The 15955-nt window shown below is 35.2% G+C and overlaps 2 protein-coding genes across 4 annotated transcripts in view; one reads left to right on the forward strand and one right to left on the reverse strand.

The window, feature by feature from the left end:
• Positions 1-11: 11 nt before the first annotated feature.
• Positions 12-15572, reverse strand: LOC120628430. Of its 3 annotated transcripts, XM_039896800.1 has the most exons (12): positions 10209-10230; positions 9663-9952; positions 9199-9379; positions 8564-8760; positions 7201-7339; positions 6404-6531; positions 4569-4812; positions 4050-4415; positions 3737-3876; positions 2849-2990; positions 2119-2252; positions 12-179 (listed from the first exon to the last, which is right to left on the reverse strand). In XM_039896800.1, exons 1-12 carry the CDS (start codon positions 10210-10212, stop codon positions 63-65), a joined length of 2082 nt encoding a protein of 693 aa, XP_039752734.1. In that variant the 5' UTR covers positions 10213-10230; the 3' UTR covers positions 12-62. The 3 variants fall into 3 exon arrangements, with proteins under 3 accessions (XP_039752734.1, XP_039752736.1, XP_039752735.1); XM_039896802.1 differs by lacking the exons at positions 9663-9952; positions 10209-10230 and adding an exon at positions 15434-15572 and having other exon boundaries at positions 13-179; XM_039896801.1 differs by lacking the exons at positions 9663-9952; positions 10209-10230 and adding an exon at positions 10530-11829 and having other exon boundaries at positions 13-179.
• Positions 10790-15955, forward strand: part of LOC120628431 — a 30897-nt gene continuing 25731 nt past the window's right edge. Inside the window, exon 1 of the mRNA XM_039896803.1 lies at positions 10790-10862. The gene's annotated coding sequence lies outside the window, so the exon portion shown is untranslated. The remainder of the gene's footprint in view (positions 10863-15955) is intronic.

Here is a 15955-nt window from a genome sequence, read left to right on the forward strand (position 1 = left end):
AGGAAATGAAAGGAGAATAAATAATAAAGAGTTTTAATCCAAGTATCTGAGTATATTTAAGGCTAGGTATTGCGCGTATGCTGTTTCCTTTTGTCACATTCATTCATATAAATGAGATTAATCTTCTGTACATCAACCCAGCTCAGCCCTTGCCAGTGACCCATGGCCCACCCATCATTCTGGAACAAATAAAATTTTGTCATATAATGAATATCACACCGAAAAATATATGTTATTTTAAGATTTCATATACAACGTTTAACAGAATTACGAAATAAACTGAAGGATGCATAAGTATATTTTATAGTACCCACGATACGCGAGTCACTTGAATTTAAATTTGCATGTGATGTTAGAGATATATCTGATTTCTTTTAGTAAAAACTATGGCAGTGGTTTAGTCAAAAACTATTACGTTTTAGATTTTACAGATAAGTCTCAGAGACTGTACATAATGTAAAAAGCCAGTGAAGTATTATTTCGGTTTTGCAGTTCCATTTTTGTGCCTCTTGGATTAGACTTTGGGGACCTTGTTGTAAAAAATAGTTAGCCAGTAATCCTAGATTAATCCCGCACCGCGATTTCGAAGAAGTTTGTAAAAATAATGCAAAAAAATTCCAGGCATGTTTGAGAAAATATAATTATTTTGAAGTATCTATATATATCGATGAAAAATGAAAACATACGTTACGTGGTAAAATATGGAGCATGCAGTGAATGTACTGACGTTTTGAAATAAATATTTTTTAACGAGAAAGTGCACAAGTTGTTCGTGCTCATTGAAATAGGTATAATATATTTTATAAGTGAATGCAATGTAATCGGGAAAGTTCGAACAACCGTTACGTAGGATCGAATGTTTGTAGTTAGATGGAATTTGTAACAATCCATAAATGAAGCATAAAGTAGTTATCTACTTTTTATTTAGTTCACGATCCAAGCTAATGACCCATCTGATGTCAAGTGGAAATCATCGACTATAAACAGGCAACACTTCACAGGGTATGCAAGGACCATGTCCTGCAACATGTGTATCAATTTTGAGGGGTAGGTGTTAAGCCTCATTTGCCTGTTATTACACCGGCAGCCACGCACTTCGGACCGGACCACAGCATTGCAACAATGCTGTTTAGCGGCAGAAATAAGCATGGCGATAGAACCGGGCGAGCTCTGTCACAAAAAGCTCTAATAATGATCATCATCATCATCTTATCAATCCATTACCGGCCCACTACATGCCACGTGTCTCCTCCCACAATGAGAAGGGTTAAGGCGTAGTCTACCACGCTAGCCCAGTTTTATTACAAACCATGTGGGGTATTAGTAGTACCACAACTGCGTGCCGACTCTGTAGTTCATTTTATAAGAATGAGTTGATAAAGATGGGTCTACTCTCAGAATGATCAAGGGACGTACCCCACAACACTGGCCGAATGCAGATTGATAGACTTCAGACGTTTTTGAGAACATTATGGAGAACTCTGGCATGCAAGTTAAATTTAATTGTTTAAATTAAAAACGTTTAAATTAAAAGGTCGGCCGGAGGCAAGCGGCCCAGGACCGTGGACTCCCTACAAAAGACCTATATCCAGCAGTGGACGTCCATTGGTTGTAATGATGATGATGATGATGAAATTAAAAACGTTCGAGGCGGGTGCCGGGGATCGAACTTGATGTCCAAATAAGGGAGGCCGAAGGCCGAACCACTAAGCTATCAGGGCTATAACGACAAATTTCCAATTGCAATTGAATCAATGTCACCTTTATGGGGTCCCAAGGTGCTGGAATCGCAACCCGGCACCGGTAAACGCAGCGTCAGTCGGCCCCTAACGAGGCCGACTAACGCCAGAAAAGACAGAACACTCCTCGTTATAGCGGGAGCCCCAGCAATCGGTCGGAGTAGTTGGTAGATGTCCTGGTAGTATACAACAGGTTCCCCGGGCGTCTAACAAAGCCAACTAGAGGGATATGCCATGAGGTATTTGCTTGGGTTTACATCCTTTTAGAGAAGGGAGTCTTAGGTACATAACCTCCGACCTGCACAAGGGTCGTAGGTAGCAATAAAGCTTTTCTGTTCAGCAGTGCTCGTCAATCGGTTGAAGAGATGATGATTCTTACCCAGATCGGATACATGATATTGGTAACGCCATCCTTTATCTGAAGCCACGGATAATGCATGACACTCTGGTAGTCATATGCGAATCCTGCTGAGGCGGCGGGAGGCAGTTTATCTTTAATGTCTTCAGTTATTTCTATCAAGAATAAGAACAATTTAGTACTTTAGCATAGCTAGGACGAACCGATGCACGTTGGGGGGTCACAAGGTGCTGGACAGACATTTCTGGGAGCCCCTGGAAACAAGCGGCCCAAGACCATGCATTTTGGAACCCCCTACAAAAGACCTATGTCCAGCAGTGGTCGGCAAACGTTTGAAGTGGTGATGGTGATGACTTTAGCAACATACGTTCCGTGTGTTACTCTTCTTTGTCATTCGTTGTCATTACATTTTTTCTCATACAACACAACGTAAAGTTTATATATACGAGTATAGAAGATTCTTGATTCCTTTATGTTGTATTTACATAATATAAATGTAAAAGTAAATCCGACGCCATTTTTTTATTTACCTTATTCATAATGTAAAAAATCTTTTCGTTTCACTTAAATCTAAAGTTTGTACAAAATAATATAAGAAATATGCAAGCTTGTTAAAAGTTGTAAACAAATATTAAAAAAAGAGTTTTAATTTGCGTGTACATTATAAGATGGATAGCCAGCGTTTTTACTTAGTCTTTACTTAGCTTAGATGGATATAAAATGTTTAAAACTTAATTCGATATTTTATTACCTGGAGTGAGATTTCCCCATTCAATATGTAGAAAAGAGTCTCTGTCGTGCATATTGTGTTGGTGATCCAGTCCTAATACATGGACGAATAGGTGAAGCAAATCGTTTACTGAATTGAAACAGTCTGCATTGACAATGAGTTCCTGCAAAAAAAATCTTTATTCACGATGCAACTCTCAGTATAAAAAGGGTTTAGGCGCTAGTCCTTTAAGAATGTTGTGGGAAACTCCTTATAAGTAAGTGTAGAACATCACTTGCTTTAATTAAAAATGCACTCGAATCCGAAAAGTTAAAGGTTTGGGGGATTGAACTTGGTCTCAACAATAGGGACGCCTAAGGACAAATAACTAGGCTATCGTCGCTTCATACTAATCCTACTGGTATTTTAAATGCAAAAGTTTGCAAATTTCACTTAATTTTGGAGATAGATTATACCCTGGATTAACACAGAGGCTGCTTTTTATCCCAGGAAAATGTACGGTTTCCGCATTCGTGAAAAACCAAAAAACGCTAGGACGCTAGCAACAGCCGGTAGTATAAATCCGTAATAGTAAACGCCAAATGAATATTATCAAATCGGTGATAGCCAAGTGGGCTAGTCTGAGAGTCTTCATCACGTTCTCTAAGACGTGCGAAATCTGCCAAGTCGCATTTTGTCAGCGTTGTTGACCAAGGCCTAAACGCTTCTCATTCTGATCGGAGACCTGAGCCATGTAGCCGGTAATGAATATTTCAAAATATTCAAAGTTATTTGAACTTGTGGTATGAAATGTAGATATATTGAATAACCTTATTTGAACTTTATTGAATTGGACTGAGTCGGAGATGACAAGAACATTTGTAAGTGATGATGATTAATGATACGGAATAACATGATTTATGTTTTTGCCTTGTTTCCAAATGGTTTTCCAGCTGGTGGACATTGACATCCTGGTTTTGTTGAACGAACGAGAGTCAGCACATTGGCAGCATGACGTCTAGCAGGTGACTCCGGAAGAACCATCTTAGCACTTTTCGTAGGTTTTTTGGCTGTAATTGCAGGACAAAATATGAGTGAAATATTGCGTTTTTTGCGAAAGTTTCTGACCGAACTAACTTAACTACTATGAACAAAAAAAACATGTTTACTTTATATTAATAACTCTTTGTGAAATCATAATGCGTGTGATTTATTTTAAAACTTGTAATTGCTATTTATGTACCGTATCTACGTTGAGATTCATTAGACGTGTCATGTTCATCAAAGATTTTTATTTTTCTTGGTGTAGTTGTTCCCCTTGAATCAGAAAGTCTGATAGTCATTTTGAGTCTCTTCGATGTATTTGGCGGATCTCTCGTCGATTCATTTACATTAAGAGTTTGGTTTTGATCACCAAAGTTTTCAGCTTTAATCATAACAGAGTTATCAGATGTAACAGTTGCTTCATTAGCAGATACACCATTAGTGGTTTCAAGTATATTTTCGTTATCATCAACATCATCTTTGCTAGTTATATCCCGAAATTCTATACAGGTTTCCTTTTCGATATGATCAAAGACAGCTTTCATATTTTCCCGTTCTTCGACAGCTGCAGATATTGAAGCTTTGCACATTAATCACAATTTAAACTTAAATTCTTAAATAAATTCTTTAGTAACATATCTAATATATCAATTATACTTTGGTATTGTTTGTAAAACCTACTTCTACCAATTATATCTACATTATATGGCATACTTACTAAATTCCAATATATCTTTAATTTGGTAGTTAACAATTCCATACGGCCATATCCTATTATTAAAGTATTCTTCGATGTCCTTCTTTTGAATCCCTTCTGGTTTGGATTTAATTTTTACTACACTTGGACATGTTTTAAGTAAATAATCTTTGTTACGTTCTACACATTCTCGGCCGTATATCATACCTATTTTTTCTACGTCCAATTCACTGAGAGCTTCACGCTGCCCGATTTTAATATCCGACTGAAATTTAATACATGTTTAACATATAATTTAATCACCTATTTTTGTAAAATTATTCACTCATTTAATCATAATCATTTATCTGCAAAAAAATGTGAGAATGCGTGAAATTAAACATGTAGTACAAAAAGCACATACAGAAAAATGTTTGAGCTCATTTGCAGGTATATAAATTCTAACATTAATTTTTTTAAATAATATTTTAGTAGATTATTTATTATTTATTTTATTTTTCCAGCTGTATTAGAACCTATTGGTTTGGCGCGCAGCGATGGCAAGAGACCTGATGGTATGACGCTCATACCTTGGAGGCTTGGAAGGTCACTTCTGTGGGATGCAACTTGTGTTGATACGCTAGCTGCATCACACACCCAGGCCACCTCGTCAATGGTAGGTGCGGCTGCTTCCAGTGCCGAGCAGGCCAGAGGCGTAAATATGAAAACCTGGATAGCAGCTTCATTTTTGTGCCTTTTACAGTAGAGACTTTGGGACCGTGGGGTCCGGAGGCAAGAGCCCTTTTCAAAGAATTATCGAAAAGGGTTATTGAGTCTACCGGTGATCCTAGAGCGGGCAGTTACCTTGGCCAACGAATTAGTTTGGCCATCCAAAGGGGCAATGCTGCCAGCATCTTAGGAACTGTGCCTCGCTGTGTGGTTTCGAGGACGTTTTAGTTTTTATTTAGTTTTAAATAGTTTATTTAGGTTATATTTATATTTTAAAGAAACAATATTACTATATTTAAAGTAATTATAAAATTCATTTATAAAAAAATTTAATAAAAAGCTTTTAGTAGATTCAGATTAAATAAATTGTATAAGATTACAATGTAAATTTAATTATCGTTTAATTTCATGTCCGATGCCCTGTAATTATATTTTCGGAAACAGTAGTTTCCTAGTACCTTCGCAAGAGTACCTGAAACAACTAAGTAGATGAATTTTCATAAAACCTAGCATAATAGTTTTCTTTTAGGCCTATGAATTAACTAAATATTTTATACAGAGTTACTGCAAAAGTAGCTCTACCCAGAGTATATTTTGAAGATGCAGGAAAAGTCTGAATCTCAGCATTAGTAAATTATCAAAAAGGCGCTTTATTAGCATAGCACGGTATTAGAATCCTTACATCATCCTGGGAGTTATACTTCTTTTGGCGCGTTAGGGAAATTGATGCGAGTAAACTTTTACGATGCGCGCGCACATCATCACTGAATCTGACATCCTGAAGTTAGCTATAAGGTTTCGCAGTGTAAACTTTCAATTGTCAGTCTGCAGGCTAATTCTGGTGACTTAATTGATTCAATTGTACAAAAATCTCAAATTTGAATGTTGAGTGAAACTTGGTTGTTTGATAATGAGTCTATTAGAATTCCAAATTTAATTATGTTTATTACGTCCAAGAAATGGACTAATTATGTAGAAATATTTCTTTGTGATATTTAAATAAACTTTATTTAACTAAAGTTAAACGTTGTAATAAAAATTTCAATGTATTAAATACCTTTTTTCTATTGTTAGTGTCGATTTGTCCACAAACCTAGAATGAGGTGAAAGATATAATTTTTGAAAAGATTTTTATCTTGTTAACTTACCTCTGCCATGACCGTTATTTGGCCATTTTTGGAGAATGCTCGTGGTGGATAGTGGAGGACGCTGGCGTAATCATACGGGAGATTTAATAAACGTCCATCATGTCTAGTTTGGAAATATTTCTTGTATCCTTTAAGAGATGATAAATTACGTTGTATATAAAAAAACAGCCAAGTACGAATCATACTGGTGCGTAGAGGGTTCTGTACTACAGAACGAAACTCCTAACTGTGCAGTGGTGTTCAAATAAAGAGTTTAAATAAATAAACAAATAAGGAAAACAAAGTAAACGATAATGTAATTGACGACTTTTCTTAACGAACGGGAAAACTAATCGATAAAGATTATGCGTCAAAATGGATAAAATATTTTAGAATAAAAAGTTAATCCCTTTCTTAAATCCTATTCCTCTCAGAAATAATTTCCTACGTTTTTATTCTATAAAGATGATAATGAGCCTATTCCAAATTTTATGTTGATCATGTCATGCCGGCCGATTTTCGCAGTGGGCAGTGACCCTACCTCTGAGTCCAAGTCCATCGTTTCGATTCCCACAACTGTTTAATACTGTAGGTATATTATAAGTACTTATTTATATCATTTCTTTATGATTTCGTTATTTATTATTATTTAGGTATTTATTCTTTGACTATTCAGACGTTACATTATTTTGATTATAGAACCTCTCAAATCATTTAAGTTTAATATTTTCCACTGTAACTTTTGATGCAATAATTAATAAATTCATTATAATTCAATCAAAAAATGTTAAAAGATACGAACTTTGAACTTTGCTTACCAGGTTTGATGTTATCCCATAAAATGGCGATATAGCGATCTCTATCTGAGCGCGTGTGCTCATGTGAGAAGCCTAGCACGTGCATAACTTCATGAGCTATTTCCCCTTGTGATAAGCAATTGTAGCCGAGAACTACCATCTGGAAAAAAATTTGAGCAATGACACCCATCTGGACTTTTCTAGAAGAGTCTACGGTTTTTACAAATCCCGTGGGAACCATTTGTTTTTCTAATTTGTTTTCATAAAAGACCACGTCGATCACCACTGCACAAAGGAGGTTGTTAATATAAACAATGGGTGCGTTATTTTTTGTATACCTCGAAGCATAGCTTTAAACCATGTGTGGTGACAGCAAATAAGAATACATTTTTCACCCCCTCCTCCCGCGTGTGTCACACAAGGAGACTAAGCCAATATTATTATTATTATTAAACTCTTTATTTGTATACCACAACATTAACATATTTAAAATATAACAAAAACAGAAACATCGCAAGAAGTAGTAATACAAAAGGCGGCCTTATCGCTTAATAGCGATCTCTGCCAGGCAACCTTAGAATTAGGAAAAAAAAGAAGAGGAGAATGGACTGCTGGTGGTACAAATATTAAAATACATACATGCAAATAACTACATGCTAATACATAAACTAGTGTGCACAAAAAGATAAAAAGTAAATAATATAATATAATAAATAAATATAAAAATAAACTAATATATATAATAACAACACTTACATAATTAAAAACTTTAACATACAATAAATGAGTAAGTATATACATACTATTAAAAGTCGTTAACAATAGAATGGGCCTTAACTGCTCTTTTAAATATCGCTAGTGATTTGGATCGTCGTATGCTCAATGGAAGCGCATTCCACAATTCCACAGCTCGTACGCTAAACGAACGCTTATAAAATTTTGTCCTATGATAAGGCATACACAGCGTCAGCGCACGGCACGATCTTAAACCAGATTGCTCACCAAGAAAAGTGAACTTCTCTTTTAAATACGAGGGAGTATTTAGATGAAATAACACACAGTACAGAAGAGAAAGTACATGCATATCCCGGCGACGACGAATAGGAAGCCACTTGAGTTTTTGTCGAAATTCGGAAACATGGTCATATTTGCGAAGGCCAAATATGAACCGAATAGCAAGATTTTGAAGACGCTCAAGTTTATTAAGCTGATCCTCGGTCAGATTAAGAAAGCTTGCAATATAACGGGAATCGGGCGCCAGCATCCTCAGTGCTATCACCTGGGATGATCAACTCAGTCCGCCCAGTATTGTGATATTGGGAAAACCCTTTAGTCTAGCAGTGGAATGTTAAAGTCCTGTTTACACAAATAGAGATGCGCTTACCTGGACACCAGTATTGGGTTTACGCTCATTGCTATGAACACATTGTCTTACACCTGAAGGATTAGTTATATAGAGCCATTCGACAGTTTGTAGTGATTGCTTATCTACGGGCTTTTCTCTAAGACGTTGCAGACAAATGCAGGTAAATTTTTCAATATAGTCAAAAGTTTTTAATATAATATCCGCAAGAAGAGAATCTGGAAACAAATATCTATAATAATATTTACAGCTGAAGAGTTTTTTTGTTTGGTTGATCGCGCTAATCTAAGGAACTAAATGGTTCATCTTTGGTTCATCAAAACATCTTTTTGAGTTAGATAATCAGTTAATCGAATTTATCGAGGTCGTTTTTAGGATATATAACACCACGATATCATCAGGAAAAAACGGGAAATAGTATTTCTTTTGAGCTTTCATTGCATGCACTGCGCAAACAGTTTAAGTTACTCAAAAATACGGAATGACTGAATTGTTCTCTTTTAAAAGTTCAAAAAAAACAGATGGCGATTTATATTTTTTAAGGTAGGCTCATACGCGTTTTAAGTCGCGGGGACTGCTAGTGTAATGAAGAAGTAGTTTCAACTGTTATATTTTACTTAAATGCTTATTTCACGTTAATCATATATTGTAGTTACCATATGTATTGGGATCAATATAATAAGGCAGAATTCCATGCTTCCACTTTTTAATCCACGGTATCTTTACTTCACCTTCAAGGTTTGCTACCGTGTTTTGTACCGTTGGAGTATTTTCTTTTAATGGCCCAAGAAGTTTAGCTGGCGCAAAATTGAATCTTCGACTAAGTTTATTCTTGTCCTAGAGATTAGAAATCGGTTATTCGTTTTTTATACCTTACAATTACCAGTTAGAATTGTGCGAGTAAAATCATTCTCTTAATATTGGGCAATGGCTGATTCAAAACAACTTTTTTAATAACTCCAAAACTTTTAAATTCCTTACTCGTTTTTTCAATATTATTTTAATTATCACTCTTCGCTATTCAATATCCTTACATAGTATATAATATATAACCTTATTATTTTCTTGGAGTATTTAAAGTGTACCTGATATCCTAACTACTTTTATTAATATGCTTTACCTTTGTATCATTTTTTACATTCCTCTGTCTATAAGAAATATGATTGCTTTTTACATCCAAATCATCATAAAGTTTGTCAACAATTTTTTCAACTCTCAATATATCTTGTTGCTTCAAAACTGGGTTATCAATTTTGTTAGAATAAACGTCTCTTTTTATACGATGATAAGATGGATACACATTTACAGATTTCGTATTATGATTTATCTGACGGCGATTATTTTCTTCATTAAATAGTCTGCATATTTCTAAATTATCTTGTCTCTTTCTTTCAATTAGTTTGCTATCAACTAAGTTAAAGAAACCAACAAAAAAATCAAATTATGTACCTTGTAAAATCTTATAAAATACCATTTTTACCTTTCTTAACGTTTAAAACCGGAATTATACAGTTAACTAAAAAAAAATTATAGTATAATATGAAAAATGAAATGAAAAGCATATTTTGTATCTAGATCGAACAAAATTTTATAGCAAACCAAATATATTATCAAATCGAATAAATTTTATCGGTACTCATAAATTCTGAAACTATAATACACTTACGCATTTTTATTGTGTACCTACTAAAAATATTGAATATTTTATGTTATATTTGCAGGTGAAATGACCTGATTCGATTTTAGTTTGCAACGTTGCAATTTGCAAGGATTTAAAAAAAATCTTTTTCGTTTCTTTTAATAATTTGTAAAAGTGACTACTCTTATCGTCGAGTTAATAATAAATTTAATTTCATACGCGCTGAAATAAACAAAATAATCAATTATATTACGATAATTTAGCAAAAATTTAAAGCCTTAATCGGAAAGTAGGTAAGCCTTCCACTGCGTCAAGTAATCAATCAATATTATAATTAATTAATGATACCTCTTCCAAAGAGTGAGCAGAAAACAAATTGGCAGTGACATATTTTACGCAAATTGCTTGCGCGGAGGTTTTGAACTTGTGACCTCCATTGTTGTCCATTGAAGTAGGTACATCGAAGAAGTCCACCGTCCACACCTGCGTCGATTCGCGGATTCAAACTTAGAAAGGTAACTTTTTATTCCGGCATGAATTTGTACAAGGTTGCAGAGGAACAGTTGTGCTCAGTGTTCAAGCGGATGCGCACGTCTGTCGCTATACGTGAAACAAAGTGAAACGCAGATTTTTGCGTCCCGTTAGTGCACTCATTTGTTGCACTGGAAAGGATTTTTTTGAGTGAGCAGAATTACATGTTTTTGTATAATTATTTTAACAGCTGTTGACATTTTCTTAGACGGATTCTGTACTGCGTTTTCGATTGTCATATAAAGATTTTAGTCAACTCATACGCATGCACGATGGGGTTTAGGATTCAAGAATCTTAAAATATAATATATCTATTAACTTACGTAAAAACGTTTTAAGCTTAGTAAGCAAATTTTGTTGGGCAAGCACCGTATATTATAAAAATGAATTATCTACATGTTAATTCAGTATGTTTATTATATGCATAAGTGAAATTTAATTATAGAGGCATTTTCAAAATGGGCCAAGCAGTTACCGGTTCAGAGAGAGAAATTTCTAGGTACCTACTTTTGTCAGGCATATATTTTAGAAATTACTTAAAAACGTAGATACGTCAAATTCCTTTTCTTTTCAAACGTCATATATCGAACTATTACTTATCACTCAGTTACCTATAATACAATAACATTGGACATCAATTTCAGGGTAAAGATTTTTTGTAGAGTTTTCCAAACCAACTGTTTTGTGCCTGATGGCTACAGTGGAACTCGCTTCGCGGATTCGCTTCATGTCGTCTCTGAAGATGATCAGCTAGAGATGTTTCTATTGACTCTGCGTGTTCCAGTGCGTCGTCTTCTTCTGTAGAATGTAATCCCAGTGTCCATTTATTCTCCGGGATATACCATCGTCCATTACCATATTTGATGGCGCAAGTCTGCAGCACGAGTTTTTATATACTTCCGATTTGATCACGTAAATATGCTTCAAGCTCTCTTCATTTCCTTCTGTTTTTTTTGTTTTTCTAATATTAATATCTTAGTTATGATAATCTTTACGTATGTATTCATAATTTCACGTAACGAGAATAGTTAAAATGTAAATGAATTGTAATTCGCTTCAGTCATGCAGTTTTGGAATTATGTTTTCATTTGGAACTGCAGTAGTGGCGAATCTTCTAATTTTTTTTATTTTATTCTTCTACAAGTTAGCCCTTGACTGAAATATAACCTTGTAGTGAGTCCTTATGTAACATGGTAGCGGGCTAACCTTTTAGAGGTATGGTGTACTATATTATACCCCTAATCAGTGTCTAAATTAATCGGTTTGTGCCCAGCCGTAGGACGTTTAAATAAGCTGAACATTGGCCTTTCCCAATGAGCGTTACTAGTTCCCGTCCTTACGCTGCTTCTTTGCATTCGCTTTCGTTTACTGTATGCCGTCGGTCTGTCGTGCTGGAGGGCGTCCCATATTGATCTTACTCTTGGACGTTTGTTGGCGGTCTCAGTCGAGGACTTTCTGGCTCATACTGAATACAATTTCTTGTCCACTATATAAAATTTTCTGATAGGCTATGTTTGTATTGTGTTTTTATGTAATTTGTTATGTTAATTAATTTTTGTGTGAGTGAACTTGGTTTTTCTACGAGTCAGTCTTTATTTCGCATCCATAGCCCTAGCCTCCTGCAAAACCAGTTAAGATACATTATTTTTATGGATGGGGTCGTTTGTCAGTCCATATACCTGCGCCATATTAAGTAATGACAGGAAGGAAATACTGGTTCAAAACTTTCGTTTTCAGTCAGAGTTTTGGTGTATTTTTTTTTGCAATTTTGATGCATTCCAGGAATCGTTGAGTGCATCATAAATTCAAATTATTATTTTCATTAAAGTGCTTTTACCTTCACTCGGATGTCATATTGTTATGTATATATATCTACATATTATTCATTACAATTCAAAGTAATTAATATTTTATCTTTTTATTACTAAATTTACTCTTAGAAAAAGTAACTCTGACGTACAGAAAGACGTACAGTTTATTTTTAATTTAGCGTGTAAAGCTGGAAAACCATTCAGTCAGAAATATGGTCAAGAATAGTATAGGTTTATTTTATTCGCTCTAAAAAACTACATAGATTAGTTTACAAAAGTTAAAGTTATTTTAATCTGATTTAACAGCACACATAACCTTGATTAAAATATTAATAAATAAATAAATATACTACGAAATTACACACATAGCCACCTAGCCCCAAATTAGTTATAGCTTATGTTATGGGTACTAAGATGACTTATTAATATTTTTCTGAATAATATCCATAAATATTTATAATATACAGATAAACACCCAGACACTGAAAAACATTCATGTTCATCACACAAACATTTTCCAGTTGTGGGAATCGAAACCACGGCCTTGTACTCAGAATGGAGCGGCGCTGCCTACTGCGCCAGTCGGTCGTAGAATTGATAACCTCTATATGTTCAACCTCTGCAAAATATAAGTTTTGTTGAAATTATTCTTTACATTAACATTTTTAATGACATTCAGTAGAGTTAAAGGTATAATTAAAAATAATGCTCATGCATGCATATTATAACAATAAATATATTTATACACCTATACGTAGGATGATCTAGCTAACTAATAGGTACGTTATTATTTCCTAGTGTGTTATCGAGCATACGTAATTGTAATTAATTGCAAAGAAGTAACAAGGCATGGACTCAATAATTGTATACCTATCTATCTTTGGACAGTAACACGAATCAAGGTCTAGGTAAGGTATATTATTTACCACCAGCTTTGCGAACGGCTTTCAACGCGTTTAACCCATGTTCCAATTTTTTTAATTGTATTGGTACTAATTTACCAATCAGATGATTAAGATAGTAGGTAAATGGACAACCATTGCCTATAAACAGAACAACACTTCGCAGGGCATGCAAGTAACACGCCCTGCAAAGTGTCTTAAGTCTTATGGCAACCATTCCTTTCCGACAGGAACACATCATTGCAACAATGCTGCTTTGCGGCAGAAATAAGCACGGTGGTAGGACTTACCCGGACGATATATGTCATTTTACAAAGAAAATCCATGTTAGGGGCAATATAGTTTAGAACGAGAGAAATTGAATAAAATGCGTCCGAAGGGTTGTTTTCCAATACACCAGCAAGACTAGCATAGGCGCGAGACGAAAGTTTTAACCCTTCGTAATATATCTACTGACAAGGGATAAAGTTTACTTGACCATCTGCCAAAGCTGGTAAAAGGGAAAGGGAGAAGGGACGTGTTTCTCCGCTTGGTATTACACATAATCATTGGGATATTTCCGCCCGTTCTCGGAGAGTGGATAAAACTGTAGGAGAAGGTAAAGATTGGGTAAGGACAAATCCCCCAAACTAGCTATGCTGTAGATACCTAACTTTTAAATTACAGTCTAGCTCTATGTGGGTGTGTAAAAAACCTAAAACTCAATCTCAAATGAAAATGAAAATACGTAAATATGCTTAAGTAGGTAAGCAGGTATTGCACAACAATAAAGTTAATTTATGTAAAATATTATATAAGTTATTCTACACGAATTCATATACCTAGGTATTTAGGTTTAGTTTTTATTGTAAAGATTAACATCTTTACAAATTTAGTGGCTACAATTTAACGCTACATATACACTAAAAACAGAATAATTGACATGTATCTATACTAATTATACTGCATCACTGCGTATGTATCTCCATGGGTATGTATGTAAATATTATGTAAACACTACAATATGTATAACTTATATATATACGTAAAAATATCAACAATAATTAATAAAATAAAGGAAAATTTCACTTTCTAAAAATAATACCTTAATACGTTGCTTATTATCTAATTTCGTCAAAAACCAGTATTCATCATTAAATTATCATGAAAACGAAATAACAGAATTTAGCATAAGAATCTATCCCATATGAACCGTGCACCTGGATATGTGTGAAGCATACGTGATTCTTCGGGCCATAAAACATCTGTATGCAAAATGACGGAGTAATTTTAAAAACTGCTTAGTTATTAATATCAAGCAAAAACACAAAAAAACGAGTTACTGTTTTATGTTCCATCTTAAATTTTAAACTTTTTTTTATTTTCGCTATAGCCGGATCGGACACACTTGTTCACAACATTTCAACTCTATACCTACCTATATACCTACTTATCTGCCTATATACCTACTTATCTGAAATACGGCTCATTGGCAGACCGATGGACCGACGGGCAGAAGATAGCGAAGGCTTAGTGTCCCTTAGTGAAGTCATAGTGTCCCGTTGGCACCCTTCGAGTACGGATCCTAAAAATTCCGTCAATCCATTCCTCTAATTCTACCCGAAAGAAGGAACTCACCTTCCTACTTACATTATACGGTTTAGTAGGGGTAAAGTGAAAGAGTGAGAGACTTTAAGTGAGAGACCTCATCCGGGGAAGTACTATCGCCACGATTATCTGCTGCCAAGCAGCATTGTGGGAAATTGCAATGCTGTTTTCCGGTATATACGGTATAGTTGAGAGAGAGAGGGAGAGATTACAGGCACATGCGGCTTAACAATTACGCGTGAGGTTGATCGACACAGTGCGGAACATTGCAGGACGTCTTCCTTGAATGCCCTTCGAAGTGTTGATGTGTCTATAGGCGATGCTTTTCCATTAACCGTCGGTCGTGATAACAGCTTGGCCTCTTAATATTACTATAAAAAAGTGTGGAGAGCTTTACGAGCACGCATAGGTCATTACTCACCCGTATTGCATCAGAGAAGAATTCGAAGCTAACAAACGCGATGTAAACACGGAAACACATTCAGAAATCGGCTTAAAACTCGAATCGTGGTTTGGTACCTGTTACGTTCTGATTACGTGACGGATGACTGCTGGCTGTGGTCACGCCACCTTCGTAACTGGGCTAGTAAACGATAGCATAAGGCGCAAAACAAATAATAAACGAAATCCACTAGAATATGCCGCGTCAACATTGAACATTCAATAACATCGCAACCGTTAAAAATAATTGTCAGCAAATAATTACAGTTGTGCCGCTTGTGTCAAGGACCTATAATTTTTTTTTATGCTAATAAAGGAATCGACTAAGCAGACGAAGCAGAGTCCAACTGAATACGTAATGAAATTTGCCATTGTCGATTGCCCATGAGTAGAGCAACACTTCGCAAAGCATGCAAGGAACACGTACCTATCTATGAATACGACTTGTGTCTGTCAACCTTCATGTGTTGTGAAGACCGGAATACAGGAACGTTGCAGATAT

Source organism: Pararge aegeria, chromosome 12, assembly GCF_905163445.1.
Source record: "Pararge aegeria chromosome 12, ilParAegt1.1, whole genome shotgun sequence".
In the NCBI taxonomy this organism is placed as follows: Eukaryota; Metazoa; Arthropoda; class Insecta; order Lepidoptera; family Nymphalidae; genus Pararge; species Pararge aegeria.